This window comes from Chiloscyllium plagiosum, unplaced genomic scaffold (genome assembly GCF_037043375.1).
Source record: "Chiloscyllium plagiosum isolate Xiang-an unplaced genomic scaffold, Cpla_swu_hap1 HiC_scaffold_21, whole genome shotgun sequence".
Classification (NCBI taxonomy): Eukaryota; Metazoa; Chordata; class Chondrichthyes; order Orectolobiformes; family Hemiscylliidae; genus Chiloscyllium; species Chiloscyllium plagiosum.
The window spans coordinates 16,732,555-16,758,257 of NW_028270159.1; the positions used below are offsets into that span (position 1 = coordinate 16,732,555).

Consider the following 25,703-nt stretch of genomic DNA (forward strand, 5'->3'; position numbering starts at 1 on the left):
GACCAATGCTTGTCAACTCAAATAAAGACCTCTGGAACTACGTGACCTGGTTGTATCTAAACAGAACATTGACAAGCAAGTTGTTGCAAGATAGGTGCCAGTTGTTGATGATCCCTTCCATTAAGTTTTTGATGATTGAGAGTGGATTGATAGAGCAGTAATAGTTTGAATCAGATTTGTTCTACTTTTTGTAGACAGGACATACATGGGAATTTTCACATGTTTAGTCCCATGTTGTAGCTTCACAGGTACGTATCTAATTTTTAGCAGTACTTAATGCTGCTCCTGATATTCTATCCCAATGTTCACATTGAACGAAGGATAGACCCTTTTTAAGTTTTAGGTTACAATTTATATCCAAATATTTATTTGTTTGATCTGAGACTTTAATTATTCAGGCAACAGAAGATTACATGACACAGCAACTCAGGAAACTTCACTTAAGTTATGAATAATACTTATCAAAGCAGGTCAAGGTATACTACAATTCTACTACTGGTATGCTACAATTCTTGTTTCTCAGTTTGCCTTTGTGATAGTGTTAACATTCAGTAATTCCATGATTCTCATGATGATTGGCTTTTTAATTCCAGATTTATTAAGTCATTGCATTTAATTTAAAATGATGGAATTTTAAGTTGTGTCTCTGAGCCTCCATCTTGTAGTCATAGAATCATACAACATAGAAACAGACCCTTCGGTCTGAACAGTCCATGCCAACTATAATGTCTAACTAAACTAGTCCCACCTGTATTAGCAATTTTATTATTACTAGTCCAGTAATATCATCACAATGCTACCCTTGACCTAAATGTTTACAAAATGTATGTTTCAAATATTGCTTGAAGTTTTTGTGTTTATTTCAGGTATGTTTTCGCTCAGTGATGTTTCAATTTTGGAAGACAAGCAACCAGCCTACCGGGTCTTCAAACCTTGGTGGGACACTTTTATGGATTATCTGACGATTATCATGTTATTCTTGGCTATCTTTGGCTGTAGTATTCAACTTTACATGGATGAGACTTTCTGTTTGCCACACCTCAGTGAGAATGATGAAGCCAAACAAAACACACAAGATGAGACAAGTTCAATTTTGCAAAATACTCCAGAAGCAGATGATATTAGTGCCAATCCAGATGAGCATACAAAACCCAGTCCATCTATTTCTATTCACAATGGAAGGGTTACAAAATTGTACATTTGGCAGTACTGGTATATCAATCAAATGTGTTACAGTCAAATTCCCTGGTTTACCAGGTTCTTCTCTTATCTAATTTTATTCCATACAGTTGTCCTGATTATCTGCAGTAACTTCTGTTTCACATATCCTAAAACAAGTTCCAAATTGCAACAATTTCTTGACATCCTTCAAAAGTGTTTTCAGTCACCTTGGACAACCAAAGCACTATCCACAGCAGTCTGTGTAGATTCCAGAGAACAGGAAGAAATGGTAACATCACAGAAACCCAGTGAAAATGACAAGGATGAAATCAGTATTAAAGGGGATTCCTCTCTTGCTAAAATTCCCACACGTATTCACTCAAATGTTTCAGTATCTGCCTCAACCATGGACAAAAAGGACGCAGAGCAAGCCAAAGCTTTGTTTGAGAAAGTAAGGAAATTTAGACTTCATGTTGAAGAGAAAGACACAATTTATAAATTATATGCTGGACAAACATTATTCAAAACAATACATTGTTTAATTATCATTGGATACTTTCCAGCCTATATCTATGTAGTTGACTTTAATAATCTGTGTGAACCCAATGCACTAAAGTTGGTTTATTACAAGGCTTTTGATTGTACCTATAGCACTGCCCGTTTTGTTAGTAAAATGGCCCTGTTGTATCTAGGTTTAGTGATTATTTATTGGATCCTCTGCATCCACACAATATGTTGGGTTTTCAGAAATCCTTTGAGAAGTTACTCCTTTGAGAAAAAAGTTGAAAGCCAGTTCAGTGACATCCCTGAGGTATCAAATGACTTTGCCTTCTTGTTGCATTTGATTGATCAATATGACACTCTATACTCCAAACGTCTCACAGTCTTCCTCTCAGAAGTGAGTGAGCAAAAATTAAAATTATTAAGTTTAAATAACGATTGGACGGTGGAGAAGGTGAAGCAAAATGTCACAAAAACGAAGAAAGACCAGTATGAGTTGTATCTTTTCATGCTATCAGGAATCCCTGAGTCTGTCTATGAAGTTACAGAATTACAGGTGTTAAGGCTTGAACTTTGTAGTAATGTTAAAATATCCAACAAAATAACCCAGCTGGAGCATTTGGAGGAAATCTGGCTCTCACATTGTGTGACTGAAGTTACACCATCTGCTTTGATGTGGCTGAAATATCAAATAAAGAAGTTGGGAGTTAAATATGTGAGTCGGGATGAAATCCCTGATTGGATCTACAAACTGATTGAGCTCAAAGAATTGTATCTCACTGGAAAGCTAGCAATTGAGAAAAAAGCTGTGGAACTGGAACCCATGAAGGGGCTTCGCTCTCTGAGAGTCCTGTACCTAAAAACAAGTCTCTCTAAAATACCCTCCACCATCATCGATGTTGCATTACATCTGCTGAAACTTTGCATTCATAATGATAAGACCAAGATCTCGAGTCTGAGTATCTTAAAGAAAATGGTCAATCTTACCCAAATTGAACTTCACAACTGTGAACTGGATAAAATCCCAACTGCCACATATGCCTTATCCAATCTTCAAGTTTTGGATCTTAAAGGTAACAATCTTACCAAAATTGAGGACGTTTCCAATTTACAATATTTGCAAAAGTTATCGTGTTTGAAATTCTGGTTCAATATGATCAAGACTATTCCTGCAACTATTAATTTAATTAAGGAGCTTGAGTATCTTTACTTAAATAACAACCATATTGAGGTTTTACCAAAAGTCCTTTTCACGATTGATAAACTGCGTTACTTGGATTTACACAGCAACAATATTTCTGTGCTTCCAAATGATGTTGGGAATCTCAAAAATCTATACAATTTGGATTTGGGGAACAATAAAATAGAAACTTTACCAGATCAGCTTTTCAAATGTAACAAGCTCATGACTCTGAAGCTGAGCAACAACTTAATCTCAAGCATAAGTGGGAAGATCTCAAAGCTCAGCCAATTATCTCAGCTGGAACTTCAAGGAAACTACATGGAAAAACTCCCAGTGGAAATAGGACAATGCCCAATGTTGAAGTTAAATGGACTTGTGATAGAGCCACATGTTATTGAGTCACTTCCTTTAGAAGTAAGAGAAAAGATGGGTGGTAGTTAGAACAAGAAGCGCCAGATATTAGTAGGTTAGTTCCAAAGAAGTTGTTACCTCATGAGTAAAGATTCTGGATATATGAAAAGAAATCAACTAATTAGAACTAAATCCAGCTTTTGTATCACAGAAAGAAAGATTTTGAATAAAACATACACCTCTCATTCAGCCTGGTATTGTTACATGTTAATAAAGTTTCAACTTTGATCTCCAGCATCTGCAGACCTCACTTTCTCCTCAAAGATTAACCTTTGTTGGTTAGGCTTACACTGAGACTTACACTGGCCCCTACGTGGCATCCAACACTATCTACCATTTGTCAAACCCAAGCCTGACTGCTATCCAAATCCTGTTGTTGATTGGTACAGGTTAGCTAATTATTACAGGAGTAGTAAATGGAGCTGAACTAATTGTCAGGAAACAGACATTCTGACCTTGTGATAGAACAAAAATCACTCATGAAGACCATAGCCATCATTATCTTTTCACTCTTTGCCTTCAAATGTGTTTTTCCAACACAATTAATGGCTGATATAGGATGTATGTTTGAATTTTCAATTTTCCACCACAGTGAAACTATGATCAATTGTACAACGTACTGCCACTTTGAGGCCAACATAAACCAACAATCAAGTCTCTAAATTTCTGATCTGCTCTAGTTCCTTGTTGGTAGTCTGACATCAAACAGTTTATAAAACCAGGCACTAAGTGGAGAATTGTTGTAAGTGTATTTCCTTTTCAGGTTTTTGTTGATTCAGACTAACTGACTGCACATATGGTCACACAGAATGTGTCTATCTTTTTTTATAAGGAATACTAACCATTCACAGAGAAGGTAGGTAACATGCATCACAATTTATTCAAACTGCAACAAGTGAAGTATGAGTGATTTCATATTTTGAGAAGTTCCTCTAAACCCAGTTTTGACTGGGTTTAAAATACTAGGGGACCATTGTCCTCATTGTATCATGGCAAGTGTGCGATAAATTGCACACATTACAGTTACATTTATTTGAACTAAAAATATTTCCACATGGTTCCCAGGATTGTTCAGAGTTATAGAGTCATAGCGATCTACAGTATGGAAACAGACCCTTCGGTCCAACCCCTCCATGCCGACCAGATATCCCAAATGAATCTAGTCCCACCTACCAGCACCCAGCCCATATCCATCTAGACCCTTCCTATTCATATACCCATCCAAATGCAATTGTACCAGCCTCCACCACATCCTCTGGCAGTTCATTCCATACACGCACCATCCTCTGTGTGAAAAAGTTGCCCCTTAGGTCTCTTTTATATCTTTCTCCTCTCATCCTAAACCTATGCCCTCTAATTCTGGACTCGCCGACCCCAGGGAAAAGACTTTTCTATTTATCTTATCCATGCCCCTCATGATTTTGTAAACCTCTGTAAGGTCACCCCTCAACCTCCGACGCTCCACAGACAACAGCCCCAGCCTGTTCAGCCTGTCTCTATAGCTCTAATCCTCCAAACCTTCCAACATCCTTGTAAATCTTTTCTGAACCCTTTCAAGTTTCACAACATCTTTCCGATAGGAAGGAGACCAGAACTGCACACAATATTCCAACAGTGGCCTAACCAAATGTCCTGTACAGCTGCAACATGACCTCCCACCTCCTGTACTCAGTACTCTGACCAATAAAAGAAAGCACACCAAATGCCTTCTTCACTATCCTATCTACCTGTGACTCCACTTTCAAGGAGCTATGAACCTGCACTCCAGGGTTTCTTTGTACAGCAACACTCCCTCGGACCTTACCATTAAGTGTATAAATCCTGCTAAGATTTGCTTTCCCAAAATGCAGCACCTTGCATTTATCTGAATTAAACTCCATCTGCCACTTCTCAGCCCATTGGCCCATCTGATCAAGATCCCATTGTAATCTGAGGTAACCCTCTTTGCTATCCACTACACCTCCAATTTTGGTGTCATCTGCAAACTTACTAACTGTACCTCTTATGCTCGCATCCAAATAATTTATATAAATGATGAAAAGTAGCGGATCCAGCACTGATGCTTGTGGCACTCCACTGGTCACAGGCCTCCAGTCTGAAAAACAACCCTCCACCACCACCCTCTGTCTTTTACCTTCAAGCCAGTTGTATATCCAAATGAGTAGTTCTCCCTGTATTCCATGAGATCTAACCTTGCTAACCTGTCTCCCATGGGGAACCTTGTATATTAGATACACCCAAAAAAAACCCAGATCTTTAAGAATGGAGTGAGATGATTCCACCTGTTGGCAAAGAGTGATAGATATTCCACAAATGCACTTGATGTCAGTTATTCATTTTAATTATGAAATTGCTAAATGATTGTTAACCAGAGGTATTAAAAGAAATTAGACAAAAAGCAGGCCCACAAGAAGTGGCCTACTCCTGTCCTTATAGAAGACAATATTTCAATCGTGGTCTGGACAGAGTTCTCCTGTTCCTGGGCCTTTAGTTTGCACTGTTTCCCAATGTCATAATGCTCCAAGATCACTACCCCCAGGCTGTGTTTTTGGCAGCAGCTTGTTCACTGTTCGTATTCGTACGCCATCTTCCGGCAGCAACAGATACATGGTTGTCCTGTTAGAAGCTGGGGGCGTAGAATTAAGTCAAAGTAACTTTTCAAAAGTTTCTTATCCAGTATTCGCAAACGACTGACCTCAATTAATGACCAATCAGCTTGTTTTTTTTTCTCTCCGTTCAATGTGTAGCCTTTCTTTTGGTTCAGCATGGTAAACAGAACCCCAGTTTAAATACTTGTTTCGGCATCATACCACTACAGCTGTGTAGTGTTAATCTTTACACAAATTTACAATCCCTTTGAAGGACATTGGTTGAAGCTAACAGCAGTTTAATCCTCTTGCTCAGCGTGATCTAGACTGAGTGTTGCAGATTGGCCCATTCCAAGGTCCAGGACTAAATGCTGAGGGAGGCACTAAAGCTTGGGGCAGCTGTCACCAAGGCTCAGTGGGGAAAGACCACTGTCTGAGATCTTCCTGCTGAAGTTAAATGGGGATCCGTTCAGTTTTCGAACTCTCCCGATGCCTTAAATATGTGTGAATATAATCTTGTACAAGTGAGTAATGCCTGTGATGCAATCAAACTCTAACGTTTGTCCCTTCATATGCTACTGTATAAGGACAGAACTGCTTCAGAGACTATATTTAATTTTTTTTCTGAATGAAACATAGTTTTGGAATAAAACTTGATGTGGCAGGAAGTTTGTGAGAGTGACGTGTCAACTCCTTGCGGGGGGTGGAGTAGGTAAGCCGAACTTTGCCCTTTTCACCTTTTCTCTTTCTCAGTTTGGCTGCTCTGCTCCTGGAAGCGAACCGATTGGAAATAAACATGGGCAGCGTCGACCTCAGAGCAGCGGTGAGTGACATTCTGCCCGTCAAAAGGGATTCGCCAACTTTAGAAAGTACCTGGGAAGACCGTTTCACCTTCACGCTTTATTTTTGCATTGTTACCAGAAAATGTATCGAGTCTGTTTCAATGCCGCGGCTCGGACAGTGTGGCATATAACGCGAAGCTGGGAAATCCAGACAATAATATGACAAGATTTCAAGCAGATTTCAGGACGATGTTGGGAGAGGTCATCTTTCCAAAAAGTGATCTGATGCTGTCAGACTGAATATTTTCATGTTTTGGGGTCACTAGACCCCCGAGACGTTAACTCTGCGTTCTCTCCGCAGATGCAGGCAGACCTGCTGAGCTTTTCCAGCAATATTTTCAGACCTTTTTTGTTTGTATTTCAGATTCCCAACATGCTCAGTGGTTTGCTTTTCTGTTACCATCACATTATGAAATGTATCACATTGAATCCACATTTGTCCTGGAGTTAAATTACATTCTAACAGATTAATTTTACGTTATTCTAGATTCAAACGATATAGTTAGATTGAGAGCACAGAATTTAGTTCCCATTTTATACGGGACTGCATCGCAAATCGTAACGTTGTGGTTTACAACCACCTTCAACCAGATTGCTGAATGGATCTATTTTTTTCATCCTCCTGAGCTCATAGAACCAGGTCTTGAGTCAGTTCGATTCACTCCACTGATAAGGAGCTGAAGGCGTTAGACATTGCAAAGGCAATGAACCCCAACGAAGTTCCGACAAAAGTACTGAAGGAACTGTGCTCCGGAACAAGCTGTACAGCTAGCTAAACTGTCCCAGAACAGTTACACCCAGCAATGTGGCATCACACCAGCATTGTGAATAGTTGCTCAGGAATGTCCTGTCCAATTCAAACAGGGCAACTTCAACCTGGCCAATTCCTACAGTTGTTCAGACTGCCATCAAGTGACACTTAGTAATAACCAGTCTGCAGATGTTCACAAAAAAACAGAAATTGCTGGCAAAAAATGCTGAAGAGTCACCACACTCGAAACACCAACTCTGCTTTCCTGCCACAGATGCTGCCAGACCTGTTGAGTTTTGCCAGCAATTTTCCTTTTAGTTTCAGATGTCCAGCATCCGCAGTTCTCTGTTTTATTTTCCAGTAGATGTTCCATTTGTTTTTCACCAGGGCCACTCTGCTCCTGACTTTATTACAGCCTTGGTCCAAAAATGGACAAAAGAGCTGAACTCATTTGGAGACTTGCGAGTGACTGCCCTAAACATTAAGACAGCATTTGACCAAATATGGTGTCAAGGAACCCTAGCAAAACTGGAGGCAATTGGAATCATAGGGAAATCGCTCCAATGGAGAGGTGACAATTCAGTTCTGAGACAATGATGCAGGTGTTCCTCACGCTAACGTCCTGGATGCATCCATCTTCAGCTGCTTCATCAGTGTCTTTTCCGCCATTATAAGATCAGAAACAAGATTTTCTCTGATGGTTGCACAATGTTCAGCACTATTTGCAACTCCTCTGGTACTGAAGCTGTCCGTGTCCATAAGCACACACTTTCAATAATATTCAGGTTTTGGGGGGGGGGGGGATAATAGCAAGTACCACACAAGTGTCAGGCAATAGCCATCTCCAACAAGAAGTAATCTGAACACATCTTGTTAACATCAAAAAGGATTAACATTACTGGATCCTCCACTATCAACATCCTGGGGTTACTATTGACCTGGTCCAGCCAAATAATTACTTCCCTTAGAAGTACAGATTAGAAGCCGGGAATTCTGTGGCAAACAACTCACTTGCTATCTCCACAAAGCCTGTTCACCATTTACTGGGGACAAGTCAGGATTGTGATGCTATGCTCTGCACTTCCCTGGATCAGTGCATTTCCAACAAGTCTCAGGAAGCTCAACACCATTCAAGCCAAAGCAGCCTGCTCTGATTAGCACTCCATCCAGCACATTCAGTATTCACACTCTGTATTACTGATGCGCAGTAGCAGTTGTTTGTACCATCTATCTCTCACAAAGGCTTATGTTTGCATTCCTTGTTCCAGTCTTACTTTGATGCCTTCCCACTTCTCTTTTTCCAGTACAGTGATGACATGATTGTGCTGCTTCCTCCTCTCATCCAGAATTGGAAAAAAATGATCAACTTTACTTCCAATTTCCATCCTTTCCTCACCTTCACCTGAATAATTTCTGACTCCTGCCTTCCCTTCCTTGACATCTCTTTTTCTATTTCCAGGGATAGGCTGGGCACTGATATCACTACAAACCTACCAACTTCTACAGTTACCTTGACTGTGTGTCCTCACACTCTGCTTACTGTATGGACTTTATTCTCCCAGTTTCTTCATCTCCGTCACATCTATTGTGATAATGCTACCTTCCACAGGCAAGTCTCTGAAATCTTCATCATGTTCCTCAACTAAGGATTGCCCATGGATGTGGTTGACAGAGCCCTCAGCCGTATCTGACCCATTTCCTGCACTTCTGCTCTCACCCCGTCCCTTCTGTCACACAGCACAGATAGAGTTCCCCTCTTCTCGGTTTCCACCCCACCAGCCTCTGCATCCAAAAGATAATTGGCTACGATTTCCACCACCTCCAGGGATATGCCACCATCAGACAATTATCCCCCTGCCCTCCCCTTCTCAACATTTCACAGAGAGCATTGCCTCTGCACTCCTTCTCTATTCCCAACACTTCCCCATGCCTCTACAACACTTGCCCATGCAGTTGCATTTACCTGTTTATCTCCCCACCCCTGACTATCCAAGGCCCAGCCACACTTTGCCAGTATAGCAGCAATTTACCTGCACTTCACTCAATCAAGTCTACTGTATTCGTTGCTCACAATGTGGTCTTCTCTACATTGGGAAGATAAAACACAGACTGGGTAACTGCTTTGCTGAAAACCTCCACTTTATCTGTAAAAATGACCCCAAGTTTTCAGTTGACTGCCACTTCAATACACTACCATGTTGCCATGCTAATATTTGTACCTCAGGCCTACTGCAGTGCTCCAGTGAGACTTAATGCGAACTGGTGGAACAACATCTCCATCTTCCACTTAGGTAGCTTATAGACCTCAGGACTCAACATTGAGTTTAATAATTTCAGAACATGAACACCCTTCTCCATGTTTAGTATTCACCCCCACACTCCCAGATCCTGTTCTGTAAGGGCTGCTCCCAGCACAGCCAACCATTTTCAACTATTCACAGTCCTAGTTATCACCAATTCAGCATTAACTTCTCCCTTGACTTATTGTCAGCAAACCCTTTCCCTGCATCCCTTCTGTCTTTCTCTTTCTCTCTCTCCCCTTCTCTCTCTCTATTTCTTTCTCTCTCTGGGCACCATCTCCATTTATCTGTCTCATTCTTTCACACTCTCCCCTCCCATCAAGAGCATCAAGACCCACCTTTTCCCAGCTGTTTTCAGTATAATGAATGATTCCTCGATGCTAAACATTAACTCTTCTTTCACTACACAGATGCTCCCAGGCCTGCTGAGTTTTCCTAGCAGTTTCTGTTTTTGTTACCGATCTGCAGCATCCCCAGTGCTTTGTTTTATGTCAGTCCAAAACCATTACCTGACTGCACCTTCCATGCCAACGCCCTTGCCCACCCAAAAGGGCAAGGGCAGCAGATGCATGGGAACATGCATCAAACCTGCATATTTCCCTCCAAAACCACGCACCATCCTCATATGGAACTATATCACTGTTCATTCAGGTTCACTTCCCATCTGCAAGAGATTATTGAATAAGAAGTTAGAGCAGAAACTGTAGTTAATTTTGTCTCCCTGCCCCTACCCATGATATTGCTGTTGCAAACTGTAGTTCACCTGCCACTGGTTCCACTGAAATCTGCAAACACGCTCATAGACTCATATAGCATGGAAACAGGCCCTTTGATCTAACTAGCCCATGTCGATCATGTTCTCAAGCTAAACTAGTTCCACTTGCCTGTGTTTGGCCTGCATCCCTCTGAACCTTTCGTATTCAGTACCTATTCAAATGTCTTTTAAATGTTGTAACTGTACCTGCATCCACCACTTTCTCTGGCAGTTATTTTAGCACGCAAACCACTCTGTATACAAAATTTGGCCTTCATGCTTTTTAAAACTTTCTCCTTTCAGTGTCAAATTTCAAAGCCAAGCTGCTATTAAAAAGGAAGAGGTGTTGTACATCTTAAAAAGTATTAAGATAGACAAGTCTGTGGATCATGATGGGATCTATCCCAGAATACTGAGGGAGGCAAGATAACAAATTGCTGGAGCATTGATAGACAGTTTTATATCCTCTTTGGCCACAGGTGAGATCCCAGAGAACTAGAGAATAGCCAATGTTGTCTCACTGTTTAACAAGGGTGACAGGGATAATCCAGGAAATTACAGGCCTGTGAGCCTGTCAGTGAGGGAAATTATTGGAAAAGATTCTCAGGGACAAGATCTATAAGCATTTGGAAGTAAATGGACTTATTAGCGATAAACAGTATTTTTTTTGTGGGGGATGTCATGCCTCACTAACTTGATTGAGTTTTTTAAGGAGGCGATGGAGATGATTGATGAGGGAAAATGGTTGATGTTGTCTGCATTGAACTTCACTAAAGCCTTTGACAAGGTCCCTCATGGCAGACTAGTACAAAAGGTAAAGCCACATGGTATCGGGGTGAGCTGGCAAGATGGATACAGAACTGGCTTAGTCATAGAGACAGAGGGTAGCGGTGGAAGGATATTTTTCAGAATGGAAGGCTGTGACTATGGGTGTTCCACAGGGATCAGTTCTGGAACCTCTGCTGTTCATGATCTACATAAATGATTTGGAGGAAAACATAGCTGTTCTAATTAGTAAGCTTGTGGACGATACAAAGATTGCTGGAGTTGTGGATAATGAGGAGGATTGTCAGAGGGTACAGCAGGATGTAGATCAGTTGGAGGCATGAGCAGAAAAATGGCAGATAGAGTTTTGGCAGACGGACAAATGTGAGGCGACGCATGGATAGAGTGACAAGTATGAGGCTTTTTCCCAGGATGGAGCAGTCAATTATTAGGGGATACAAGTTCAAGGTGTGAAGGGGAAAGTTTAGAAGATATATATGAGGCAAGTCTTTCACACAAAGGGTGGCGAGTGCCTGCAACGTCATAGAGTCATAGAGATGTACAGCACAGAAACAGACCCTTCGGTCCAATCCGTCCATGCCAACCAGATATCCCAACCCAATTTAGTCTCTCCTGCTAGCACCCGGCCCATATCTCTCCAAACCCTTCCTATTCATATACCCATCCAGATACCTTTTAAATGTTGCAATTGTACCAGCCTCCACCTCTTCCTCTGGCAGCTCATTCCATACATGTACCACCCTCCGCATGAAAAAGCTTAGGTCTCTTTTATATCTTTCCCTTCTCACCCTATACATATGCCTTCTAGTTCTGGACTCCCCCACCCCAGGGAAGAGACTTTGTCTATTTATCCTATCCATGCCCCTCATGATTTTATAAACCTCTGTAAGGTCACCCCTCAGCTTCCAACACTCCAGATTGCTTATTAATTGAAAATTTTGATCTTAGCTTACTAACTTGATAGGGGATGTATTTGTCCCTTATATGGACTGTTTCTAAACTCTCAATCATATCAGATAAATTAATTGTCAAACAGCAGGAATAAAAAAGGTATTAAGAGAAAGAATTGGTACCCAGGCAAGAATTTTGGTGGACTTTCCAAGAAAGAGATATCAGTTAGCTGGTTAAAACTACAGCATGTGTGATTATGCAACATTTCTACCTCCTCCCACTGCTCTTCTGGTCTACCATACATTGTTCCCTCTTTCCACTACATCATCAGTGGCAAAATCTTCAACCTCTTGCTTCTGCCATTCTGGAATGCTTTGCCTAAAGCTTGCTAATATTCTCCACATTAAACTTCACCTAACCCTGATGCTCAATTCAGAGTATATGCACAAAAGGGTTGAATTTCAAATTTAATTTGAGAGAGAGCAACTGCTGTCCTCAACTTAAAAGGTGCTGCCAGAAGAGGTGGTGAAAGCAGACACAAAGCAGCATTTAACAAGCACCTGGGTGAATGCATGAATAGGAAGGGAATAGAGGGATACAAATACTGTAAGTGAAGACACTTTTAATATGGAAGGGCAAAATGTGTCAGCGTAGGCTTGAAGGGTCTCATTCCCGATGAAGGGCTCTTGCCCGAAACGTCGATTCTACTGCTGCTCGGATGCTGTCTGACCTGCTGTGCCTTTCCAGCACCACACTCTTGACTTGAAAGGCCAAAGGGCCTGTTCCTGTGCTACATTGCTTTTGTTTTTAAAAATACGTTCCCTAGTTTTGAACTCCTCACCCTAGGGAAAAGCCCCATGCTATTTAGCTTATCTGTACTCCTCATGATTTTATGAGCCTCGATAAGTCACCCCTCAACCTCCTCTGCTTTAGTAAAAAAATGTTCCAGCCTATTTTTATAACTCAAACATTCATTCCTGGCAACACTTTGGTAAATCTCCTCTGAAGTCTCTCCAATTTAATAACATCCTTTTAATGGATTTGACAAGGTGGAATTGGAAAGGATGTTTCCTCTTGTGTGTGCATCCAGAACAAGGAGGCACGGTTTTAAAATTGGTCACCCTTTTAGGACAGAGATGAGGATAATTTTTTTTAGAGGGTTCAACAACTTTGGGATTCTGCCTCAGTAAGCAGTGGAGGTGAGATCATTGAATATTTTTAAGGTAGACATCGGTAGATTCTTGTTAGGCCAAGGAATTAGAGATTATTGGGTGTAGATGTGAATGTGGAATTCAAAACACAAACAGATCAGCCGTAATCTTATTAAATGGCAGAGCAGATTTGAAGATCTGATTGGTATGCTTTGTGAGTGTCTCCCTCAGTACTGCATTGAGCTATAGGTAAGATAATGTGCTAAACACCGCTGAATTGTAACCTAACCAGGTTTGTACCTGTAACTATCTTACTGAAAAATGAGCAGGTTAAGCTGACCATTAGTAAAGAGGTTAATAAGAGCAAGTTCTGATCCAATTTGCCTGCTAAAGTTTGCTGTTTTTTCCTTCATCTTCAGCTCAGCAAAGATGGCTTTGTTAAAATTGAAGGATTTTTCACAGAAGATGAATGCGACTCCCTGAGAAAACGGATATTAGAGATTATTGATAAGATGGATATTTCCAAAGACCTTCACACTGAATTCACAACGCAAGCATCGAAACAACTTAAAGCACAGGTTGTGTGTGTGTCTTCGGATTGTATCTGCTGTACAACTTGTATTTTCAACTTTGCTCTCTTGGTTGCGAGAACTGTTGCCTTGTCTGTTTTCAAGTTATAGAGTCATAGAGATGTACAGCATGGAAACAGACTCTTCGGTCCAACTCATCCATGTCAGCCAGATATCCTAAATTAATCTAGTCCCATTTGCCAGCACCCACCCCACATCCCTCTAAACCTTTCCTATTGTTATAGCCATCCAGATGTCTTTTAAATGTTGTAATTGTACCAGCCTCCACCACTTCTTCTGGCAGCTCATTCCATACATGCACCACCCTCTGCATGAAAATGTTGCCCCTTAGGATCCTTTTAAATCTATCCCATCTCAACATAAACCTTTGCCCTCTAGTTTTGGATACTCCCACCCCAGGGAAAAGCCCTTGGTTATTATACTTGAAACCAAACAGCAGAGGCAGTCAACCGTGCAAGTTCACTTCTGGCTCAGACAGCTGTGCGGGTTTACTTCTCTGTTTCACCTCCCATATGGTCACTGCTTTGTCTCTCTTCCTGCTTTTTAAAGTGCTGCTGTTTTGATCTAATTTTTTTCCAAAGTTCCAAAACAATGCAACACTTTATCCAACAGTAAATACTGCTCCTAGAATTTGAGAAAATCAGCTTCAACATTGAAAATACCTTAAAAAAAGGAGCAGCTCTTACAGACACAATATTCTCCTGTTCTCCATCTTGGATTACCTAGAATCCTAATTAAATGAGCAGAATGTGATGGAACACAACTCCACATCATCACTTTCTATTGAGGACTGGAGGTAAATGTAAAAGGAAAGAAAAAGAGGGCACTTAAATAACTCATTGGCGGAGGAGATTCCACAAATAGACCATAAGGCAATAGGAGCAGAAATTAGGCCATTCAGCCCATTGAGTCTGCTCCGCCATTCAATCATGGCTGATAAGTTTCTGAACCCCATTCTCCCGCTTTCTCCTCATAACCCTTGATAATCAAGAACCTATCTATCTCAGTCTTAAATATACTCAATAACCTGGCCTCCACACCCTTCTGTGGCAATCAATTCCATAGATTCACCACTCTCTGGCTGAAGAAGTTTCTCCTTATCTCCATTCTAAAAGGTCTTCCCTTTACTCTAAAGTTATGCCCTCAGGCCCTAGTCTCTCCTACCAATGGAAATATCTTCCCAACATCCACTCTGACTGGGCCATTCAGTATTCCGTATATTTCCATATGGAGAATCCTTGACTCTGGTGCAGCTCCCTCAGAGCCAGCTCTCAGAGTGAACAGGATGTCTAACATTCCTGTTTTTTTTTCTTTTGCTTTTTTTCTCTTATTCTTTGTGTGTGAGCAGGTGTGAGACACAGTGAGAGACACAAGGTGCACAAATCTTTATTCAGTTTCCACCACCAGGAAGAAAGGATACACCCGAGTGGCCAGTGACAAGCACTGCCCTTCACATCAAAGGGATACTCCTGTTTATTTTTTTTGTTTTTTTTCCCCAGCACCCATGGTGTGTGTGTGTGCAGGTGTGAGACACAGTGAAAGACACAAAGTGCACGAATCTTTATTCAAATTCCACCACCAGGAAGATAGGAAAACACCCGGGCGGCCAGTGACAAACACTGCCCTTCACATCAAAGGGCAGTGTTGTGTGATCAAAACAGTGAAGGGGAGGGTGGGGACTAAATCAAAATGGAGTTGGAGGGAGGACACTTCTGTTCTTCCTTTTTTTTTCTGCTCTTTCTCCTGGTTATACTTTTTTTTAAATTTAACCCCCACACTACCACCTAAGTGCGGTAGTGCTTATTTTTTCCCCAGCACCCATGTTGTGTGTGTATACGTGTGAGACACAGTGAAAGACACAAAGTGCACGCATCTTTGTGGGCGGCACGGTGGCACAGTGGTTAGCACTGCTGCCTCACAGCGCCAGAGACCCGGGTTCAATTCCCGACTCAGGCGACTGACTGTGTGGAGTTTGCACATTCTCCCCGTGTCTGCGTGGGTTTCCTCCGGGTGCTCCGGTTTCCTCCCACAGTCACAAAGATGTGCGGGTCAGGTGAATTGGCCATGCTAAATTGCCCATAGTGTTAGGTTAAAGGGGTAAATGTAGGGGTATGGGTGGGTTGCGCTTCGGCGGGTCAGTGTGGACTTGTTGGGCTGAAGGGCCTGTTTCCACACTGTAAGTAATCTAATCTAATCTTTATTCAAATTCCACCACCAGAAAGATAAGAAAACACCCGGGTGCCCAGTGACAAAAACTGACCTTCACATCAACGGGCAGTGCTGTGTGATCAAAACAGTGAAGGGGAGGGTAGGGACTAAATCAAAATAGAGTTGGAGGGAGAAATAATGCACTCCACATCTTCTGTTTTTTTTTCTTTTTTTTGTCAAAATAAGGTGTTTTTTTTCTTTTTCCCCACACTACCACCTAAATGCGGTAGTGCTTATTTTATCCCCAGCACCCATGGTGTGTGTGTGCAGGTGTGAGACACAGTGAAAGACACAAAGTGCACGAATCTTTATTCAAATTCAACCACCAGGAAGATAGGAAAACACCCGGGTGGCCAGTGACAAACACTGCCCTTCACATCAAAGGGCAGTGCTGTGTGATCAAAACAGTGAAGGGGAGGGTAGGGACTAAATCAAAATAGAGTTGGAGGGAGAACACTCCTGTTTTTTTTTTCCATGGTGTGTGTGTGTGCAGGTGTGAGACACAGTGAAAGACACAAAGTGCACAAATCTTTATTCAAATTCACCAGGAAGATAGGAAAACACCCGGGTGGCCAGTGACAAGCACTGCCCTTCACATCAAAGGGCAGTGCTGTGTGATCAAAACAGTGAAGGGGAGGGTGGGGACTAAATCAAAATAGAGTTGGAGGGAGGACACTCCTGTTCTTTTTTTTTTGAGGGGGAGGGTAGGGGGTCCCTGTTTATTTTTTTTATTTTTTTATTATTTAACCCCCACACTACCACCTAAGTGCGGTAGTGCTTATTTTTTTCACCAGCACCCATGGTGTGTGTGTGCAGGTGTGAGACACAGTGAAAGACACAAAGTGCACGAATCTTTATTCAAATTCCACCACCAGGAAGATAGGAAAACACCCGGGTAGCCAGTGACAAACACTGCCCTTCACATCAAAGGGCAGTGCTGTGTGATCAAAATAGTGAGTGGGAGGGTGGGGACTAAATCAAAATAGAGTTGGAGGGAGGACACTCCTGTTCTTTTTTTTTCTTTCCTCGACACTCCTGTTCTTTTTTTTTCTTTTTTATCCTTCACTCCATTTTTTTTTCTCTTTTTCTTTTCCTTTTTTTTCCCTTTTTTAACCCCACACTACCACCTAAGTGCAGTAGTGCTTATTTTATCCCCAGCACCCATGGTGTGTGTGTGCAGGTGTGAGACACAGTGGAAGACACAAAGTGCATGAATCTTTATTCAAATTCCACCACCAGGAAGATAGGAAAACACCCGGGTAGCCAGTGACAAACACTGCCCTTCACATCAAAGGGCAGTGCTGTGTGATCAAAACAGTGAGTGGGAGGGTGGGGACTAAATCAAAATAGAGTTGGAGGGAGGACACTCCTGTTCTTTTTTTTTCTTTCCTCGACACTCCTGTTCTTTTTTTTTCTTTTTTATCCTTCACTCCATTTTTTTTTCTCTTTTTCTTTTTTTTTTCCTTTTTTTTCCCTTTTTTAACCCCACACTACCACCTAAGTGCAGTAGTGCTTATTTTATCCCCAGCACCCATGGTGTGTGTGTGCAGGTGTGAGACACAGTGGAAGACACAAAGTGCATGAATCTTTATTCAAATTCCACCACCAGGAAGATAGGAAAACACCCTGGTGGCCAGTGACAAACACTGCCCTTCACATCAAAGGGCAGTGCTGTGTGATCAAAACAGTGAGTGGGAGGGTGGGGACTAAATCAAAATAGAATTGGAGGGAGGACACTCCTGTTCTTTTTTTTTCTTTCCTCGACACTCCTGTTCTTTTTTTTTGTGAGACACAGTGAAAGAGACAAAGTGAACGAATCTTTATTCAAATGCCTTTTATTTTTATTTTTATTTTTTTTCTCTCTTTTTTTTTAGGAAGATAGGAAAACAGACATTCCTGTTTATTTTTCCCATTAACCCCCACACTACCACCTAAGTGCGGTAGTGCTTATTTTTTTTTCCCCAGCACCCATGGTGTGTGTGTGCGCAGGTGTGAGACACAGTGAAAGACACAAAGTGCACGAATCTTTATTCAATTTCCACCACCAGGAAGATAGGAAAACACCCGGGTGGCCAGTGACAAACACTGCCCTTCACATCAAAGGGCAGTGCTGTGTGATCAAAACAGTGAGTGGGAGGGTGGGGACTAAATCAAAATAGAATTGGAGGGAGGACACTCCTGTTCTTTTTTTTTCTTTCCTCGACACTCCTGTTCTTATCTGTCAGCCATGGCTCTCTGATTGGACCAGATTAACAGCCCCAATCAGGAAATTCATATTCTACGAGGACCAGCTGCCCTTCTGAGTGTTAGGACATAGGCCATTTTTATTTGTAGCTTCTCCTGGGGTGCTTTAGCACCTGGTCAGATTCCTTCAACTCTGCCTCTGATATGTGCGGTGTGTAATGCACAGTAGCTCGCCTCTTGTGCCTGGAGAATCTAGGAAGAAATTCATTCCCTTTAGGTGGTAAAGGCATTGAGGTGGTGACATTTGCCATGTCCATCTCAGATTCCAAGGTATCTTCAACTCTTGATGGAGAGGGAGAACCCATGGTTTCTGGAACAGTTGGAAATGCTGTTGAGGAGCTGGGCACGTTTTGCTCCCTCACTGTTTGTGAGGTTGCAGCTTTTCTATGGTCCACATGTTTGTTCAGGATTGTCACATCGACCCATACTTTATACATCACTGCACCTGATCTCACATCGAACATGCTTCTTATCCATGCAGGGCCATTCCTATAGTTCCTACACCAAACTTCATTCGCTGAAGTAAACAATCTCTCTTGCTTATCAGAGTTTTATGTCCAGCATCGGCATTTCTGATGCCATTATTGGCACTCCTGACGCTGCATTCAATTCGGACACCAGACATAACTTCACACCAGCATCTTCATTTTGGAAACCCTTAGATGATCCTGGTGAAGTTCAGCCAGTATCTGGCGGTGACCTTTGCTTGGGACAATCACTCATGATTCCCATAATAATATGCCGTCCTCTACCATAAGCTGGTCTCTCAAGGTTGAAAGATGTTTCAGTTCTGGTTCTGAAACCCCTTTGGTTTTCCGCCATGACCACCAGCTGTTTCAGCTTTGCCAGGACCAAATCTTTCTGCATCCAAAGTCAGATATTGTCAGCTGTGACTGTAAGTGTGTCCAGAAAATTTAAAACCATTATGGATTCTTCCAGTGGTCATACCATTGGTGGTCTATGTGCCAGTGGGAGGCAGCTCAATGCATCCGCATTTGCTACTTGGCCTTCTGGATGGTGTTCCAATCTGTAATTAGTGTGAGAGCCCACTGCTGAATTCAACCTGAAGCTGTGGGTGACACTGTTTTGACTTCTTTAAGTAGATCTTAAAGGAGTTTGTGATCCATTATTATTACAAATATACATCCATAAAGATTTGGTGGAACTTTCTGACTCCAAATATAACTGCCAAACCTTCGTTCGGTATCTGGGTGTATATCCTGGATGCATATGCTATTGGATGTTCCTCTCCATTGGGCCACCTATGAGCAAATACTACCCCGATGCTGTATGGGGAGGCATCGCATGTTGATAACAGATCTTGCTTGGGATCCTAGTGTGCTACACCTTTAGAGGTGATAGCTGTTTCTCCACTTCCCTGAAAGTTATAGCTTGGCTATGCAACCATTTCCAAAATGGACTCTTTTTTTAAGAGCTGATGCAAAGGTGTCAGGGTGCAGGCCAGATTATGTATAAACTTTCCATAATAATTCAAGAGGCCAAGGAAAAACCTAAGCTCCGGTACAGATGTGGAAGCTGGGACTGCTTTGATTGCCCTCACTTTAACTTTCAACAAATGAAACACCTAGGGTGACTGGAACACACATTTTTCCTTCCTAAGGCATACGCCTGCTTGGGAGAAATATCTAAGGACTATGTCCAAGTTCTCTAAGTGCTCCTTATTGGTGGTCCTTATTAGCAAATCATCTAGATAAGTGGCAACCTGGGGTAAACCTTGTAAAATGTTCTCTATCATCTGCTGAAAAATTGGACAGGCTGATGATATTCCATACGGCAGTCTCGTTTATTGGTACAAACCCTAATGGGTATTAATTATAGCGTACTTCTGGGAATTGTCATCTAATTGCAATTGCAAGTACAAATGGCTCATGTCCAGCTTCTTGAAGGAGAGCAAACTGAACTGGTTTTATAATTCCTTTGCTTTCTAGCCTTTTGATTTCTGTCTCTACTTTTGACCATAAGGCAAGTGGCAGTCGGAGGGCCTTGCAGAATTGTGGAATTGCTACCTGGTCAACATGTAAGGTGGCCTTGGTTCCTTTGGGAATCCCTAGATCTTTCTGAAAAATGTCCGGGTGGTTAATTAGGGTATCACTCAGGCAGCCATTTTCTAATTGAAAAATGTCAATCCAATCTAGGTGAATCTTCTCAACCAATTTTGCCCCATCAAACTTGGGCCCGGGCCTTTTACACAGTCAGTAACTGAACCAGTTGCTTCTCATAAGAGACCGGAACTGAAGTTGTACCATTAATGTGCCAAGGATCTCTGGTATAGGTTCTCAGTCTAACCAAGATCTTGCTTAAACTTAAGGGTTGGAGACCAGAGCGAATTTTGTTAAAGACCTCCATTAGAACTGGGTGACTATTTAACAGACCTTTATTTTGACTGGTTCTGATTTGGATTTTGCTAAGCAATTTAACTGTTCTAAACCAGATGTAGGTGGACTTTGCAGGGTGTGCACACCTGGATACTGGCCTATGAGTTCTCTTACTCCATTTAGGTTAGTGGGACTATTTTGCTGTCTTTTGAGTCTGCATACCAGCAGCAACCGCAATGGCTTGCTCGCCTGGATCCTGAAAAAAATGTTCACCATTTGACCATGGCTTGGCTTTGTTTTGGGGTTTTGCTGTGGGCTGACCTAGAGTCCGTCTGTTCAGAAATGTCCTGAGTCAGGGACATTAGGGACATTTAAGCGACTCTTGGATCAGCACATGGAAGTTAGTACAATGAAGGGTATGTAGTCTGATCTTAGAGTAGGATAAAAGGCTGGCACAACATCAAGGGCCGAAGCACTGTATTGTACTGTTCTATGTTCATGCTACGCAATTGCCTTCACTCAGGTGTTGTTTCCCAGGCTCAGACTGGCGAAGGTATCCACTGCCATCCAAACATCCTGAAACTCATATGCTCCATTTGCCACATTTTCCAATGATAAAGCCAGTTATAGTTTCTGTTTGAAGTCCAGTTGGGCTTCAGCTATTAGGGGCTTTTGTATGGTTACATTATTAATTCCATATACCAAACAGTCTCTCAGCATCTCACGAAAGGTTAAACCAAAGGCACATGCCTTTGCCAGCCATCTTAATCTAGTCAAAACTCCCAAACTAGTTTCCCCGGTTCTCAAAATGCCAAATAAAACCAATAGCGTCTCAGAGTCATAATAGTCCTTAGCTAAATCTGTCAACTCTTGAAAGGTTTTAGTATCTAGTGCCTCCTAATAACCAATAAAGCTGCGGGTTCACAAGCTGTAAGAAGAATTAATTGTTGCTTTTCATCTGCCCAATGTCATTTGGCCAAAAATAAATGTATTCGCTCTGAACTCCAACTCTTAAGTTTGAGCAAGACCTTAGCTAGACTGAGAACCTATATCAGGAAATCTTTCCAGATCAAGGGTACAACTTCAGTTCCGGTCTCTTATGAGTAGCAACTGGTTCAATTACTGTCGTAAAACGCTGAGGCCCAGTCTTGATGGGGCAAGTCTTCAATGGCAGGATCAAATGAGTCAAGTTTCCCAAATTACAGCAAGATACCAGAAATGCTTACCCCAACACAAAGATGACTGTTGCAAGCGAATTTTTTCAGGAGTGTGTTTATCTCTCGTTGCCACTGAAATAATTCCACAGAGGCTGTTATCCCATCATCAAGTCACTGTTTATTGACACATGGAAAGTCCTTGACACTGATCCAGCTCCCTCAGAGCCAGCTGTCAGAGTGGACTGAACCTCTGACACTCCTGTTTATCACTGTAAATCAGGGCTCCCCGATTGGACCAGATTAACAGCCATAATCAGGGAACTCATATTCTATGAGGCCTACCTGGCTGACCTCGTTATAATCATTAATTTTTTTCTTACTCTCGTGTACTCCTGCTTGGCCTCAAAAAATACATGTGAGCAAGTGTGTTGGGATTGGATAGTGGATCATTCATAAGAATTTCTGCTTTGTTGGGCACTTGGTATTAATTGTTGCAACATTTTATTTTAGGGGAGCAAAGATTACTTCCTGACTAGCGGGGACAAAGTTCGATTCTTTTTTGAAGAAGGAGTGTTTGATAGCAAAGGTAAAGCTGAATGCCATTTGTGTTTCAGGTTAATTCATAAGAGAAAAAAATAGCATGTATTTGATTTGCATATTGAAACAAATCACATAACACTAAGCCGCAGTGCCACTTATAATATTCCCAGGCATATTGGCCATCAGTAACATCCTGGAAATGGTTGTGAAATGTGTGGCCAGTTCATTTATTTTTAAGTTTTATCTGCTAAGAGTAAGATGTAACTAACTTGCAACACTGTTTTAATCCTGAGATTCTTTTATCAATGAACATCAAGATTATCTGCTGGGGAGACCTCCCTGTGCACTGGTCAATATTTATCCACTCACCACCACCACAACTAAATTAAGTGATCTGATTATTTTTCTCCATTGTGTCATGTGAAAAGCATGTGCCACGATGTTAAGAGGGGAGGGAGCTGTTCAAGTCATGAATGGTTTTAATAGAGTAAATAAAGAGAAGTCCTTTCCAGTGGTCGAAGGGTTGGTGCTGAGGACACAAACTTAAGCTGCACAGCAAAAGTACTGGACGCGGCATGAGGAAGCACATCTATATATGCAAGCTGCTATTGTGTGGATTGCACCACTAAAAGGATGCTGGGAGAAGATTCAAGTTCATGCCTTTGATAATTTATACTGTATCTCAGTATTTTAGAGTGAAAAAACTACCTCCTTTCTTTAAGATGTGTTTTATCCCCGTTTTTATTTCTGTAGATGAGGAGTTGGCAGATTTTCTCCTTACCTCAACCTGACATTCTGTAACCACTGCCTCGAATGTGATGAGGTCTGTACAGCAATGGCTCTTTCCCACTCTCATGGCCTCTACTTGGTAACTCTCTGAGGTGTAGGGCTGAGGTTAGGAATACAGCAAACCATAGCTGCCAACTCTTGTCAGTACAGTCTGGTGTGCCATGCATTGGATTTACAATGTGCCAGTATACGCATCTGTTGTTTATGTCTCTGGCTTCAGGAAAAGAAAGGAAACGTTTTACAAAGATTTATTTTGGAATATCATCCGAAAAACACTGCTGACCCCAGTACCTTACTTATGTAGTCATTTTTCATATCTCTGCTTTGACAGTAAATAATGCCCTGATGTTTAATGATGAGGATTTATAACAGCTATCTGTCATCTTTTGATTCATCTGTTCACAGTATAATGTATATTTAATGTCAAAAAGAAGTCACTGCAATGTGATCACTTTAAGTGGAGAGTTAGCACATGTCTTTTAATTTTTTGCCTTCCTAATATGTGGAATGAAGGTTATTTGTTAGCCCAGGCTAACAGCATGAGTAATGCCTAAACTTGGGATTTTGTGCATGTCCCAGTGAGGATCGAAAATTTGAATTTAGGCAACAAGTATATGTAGATTTTTATTAACCACAAAATGTCTTTTAAATTTAAAAGAATACTATAAAATGACTGAGAATAGTGATTGAACCCTGTGAACTTGTGCTGCTGATTTGCAGAATTAAGCTGAAATTCTAACATAAGAGGACAATAGAGTTTTCATAAAATGGATAGTGACACATTAATTGACCATTCGAACTAACCTTGAACTCCTACCATAGCATGACAATTTACATAACTAAGATTTCTTTTCCAAGAAATTACCATTGGATTAGCCTGTTGTCAATCATGTCACCATATTACAGCTGATTGGACTTTTCTTGTAATTTAGAACTCTTTCCCAGGAATTATCATTGGATTAACTTGCTGTAAATCATGTCACCTTATTATATGTGATTGGTCTTTCTTGTAATTAAGGCTGTACTATTTCTTAAAAAACATATAAATAATGTGTGATTTTCAAATGTAATTGCGCAACTTCACCATGGAACACAGAAGTTTTAACCGGTGTCTAACTGGGTTTTGCTAGGGACCCAATGGGATCAGAAGTTTGGGGTGTAAGGCTGCCTGCTTGGCAGCTGCATCAAATTGCCAACTATTTTAGAAACAGTATCAGTTTCATCAGCATGAGCCGAACATCTTGATAACTGTCAGAGTGATTGAACAAAATAGCATTACTATAACGCTGCCCCCCTTGGGGTTAAAAATCTTCAGTGTTCTCACAAGGCTCCAAAATCGTGGATCATATTAAAAGCACAATGAAGAGTCAGTGTATATTAGTAGATTTTCCTTTTGATAGGATGAAAGCATGTTGATTCCCAACATAAGCTCCGAGGTAACATTAAAGACACATTACTCCCCATTGGCCACATTTCAACAGTTAAAGCAAGGGCTAGGCATTTGCCCCTGGAGTTTTTGATGTCTTGTTGCCAGTCTCAAAAGGTGAAATGCTGGGGTCTGTCTGACCCCATTTTCAGGATCCCCTCAGGAAAAGATTGTCCAGCAGTGGTCATCGGGTGGGTACATGAGGTAGGTTCAGTCCTCCGTGGGTATCCTGGTTCAGGGCTGGCAGACAGCATTTGGGATCGCGAGGGAACTGGATTTAATTGGTTTTACCTGTAACTTGCATCGTGGTTCAGTCCGGTTCTGGCCATCCCAAAATAAAACCACTGCTCACCTCATTTGTGACTGGAAATTCCTGGACTGGTTTGTACTGTGGCCTGGATCCTGACAGTGACTCCATGGTGGAAAACATTGCAAAAACATAGGGTTAAATAAAGGTAACTGAACTTCTTGATTATTGTTCAATTGTTTGTCACTTCCATCAGACAGATAGGCACATCTTTCAGTATTGTAACACAAGAGCTGAAAAATGTGTTGCTGGAAAAGTGCAGCAGGTCAGGCAGCATCCAAGGAGAGGGAGAATCAACGTTTCGGGCATAAGCCCTTCTTCAGGAATGAGGAAGGTGTGCCAAGCAGGCTAAGATAAAAGGTAGGGAGGAGGGACTTGGGGGAGGGGCGTTGGGAATGCGATAGGTGGAAGGAGGTTAAGGTGAGGGTGATAGGCCGGAGAGGGGGTGGGGGCGGAAAGGTCGGGAAGAAGATTGCAGGTTAGGAAGGCGGAGTCCGAGGGTTGGGACTGAGATAAGGTTGGGGGAGGGGAAATGAGGGAGCTGGAGAAATCTGCATTCATCTCGTGTTGTTGGAGGGTTCCTAGACGGAAGATGAGGCTCAATATTCCAGCTGAGGTTTGTGTAGCGCCTCATCTTCCGCCTAGGAATCCTCCTACCACATGGGATGAATGCAGATTACTCCAGCTCCCTCATTTCCCCTCCCCCCACCTTATCTCAGTCCCAACCCTTGGACTCAGCACCGCCTTCTTGACCTGCAATCTTCTTTCCGACCTCTCCGCCCCACCC

General features: G+C 41.8%; 2 protein-coding genes across 4 annotated transcripts in view; both read left to right on the forward strand.

The window, feature by feature from the left end:
• The window catches only part of lrrc8aa (leucine rich repeat containing 8 VRAC subunit Aa), a 97,698-nt gene extending 94,259 nt beyond the window's left edge, over positions 1 to 3,439 (forward strand). The window contains exon 2 of the mRNA XM_087998335.1: positions 867 to 3,439. Within this exon, the coding sequence (XP_087854461.1) occupies positions 867 to 3,286 (2,420 nt within the window). The 3' untranslated portion in view covers positions 3,287 to 3,439. The remainder of the gene's footprint in view (positions 1 to 866) is intronic.
• A 2,774-nt stretch (positions 3,440 to 6,213) lies between these two features.
• Positions 6,214 to 25,703, forward strand: part of phyhd1 (phytanoyl-CoA dioxygenase domain containing 1) — a 33,841-nt gene continuing 14,351 nt past the window's right edge. Inside the window, exons 1-4 of one of the 3 annotated variants that reach the window (XM_043720368.2) lie at positions 6,216 to 6,368; positions 6,598 to 6,667; positions 13,739 to 13,897; positions 22,365 to 22,440. In XM_043720368.2, the coding sequence (XP_043576303.1) occupies positions 6,641 to 6,667; positions 13,739 to 13,897; positions 22,365 to 22,440 (262 nt within the window). In that variant the 5' untranslated portion in view covers positions 6,216 to 6,368; positions 6,598 to 6,640. Of the gene's footprint in view, positions 6,369 to 6,597; positions 6,668 to 13,738; positions 13,898 to 22,364; positions 22,441 to 25,703 lie in introns of all 3 variants that reach the window. The other 2 variants (XM_043720366.2, XM_043720367.2) reach the window with 2 other exon arrangements.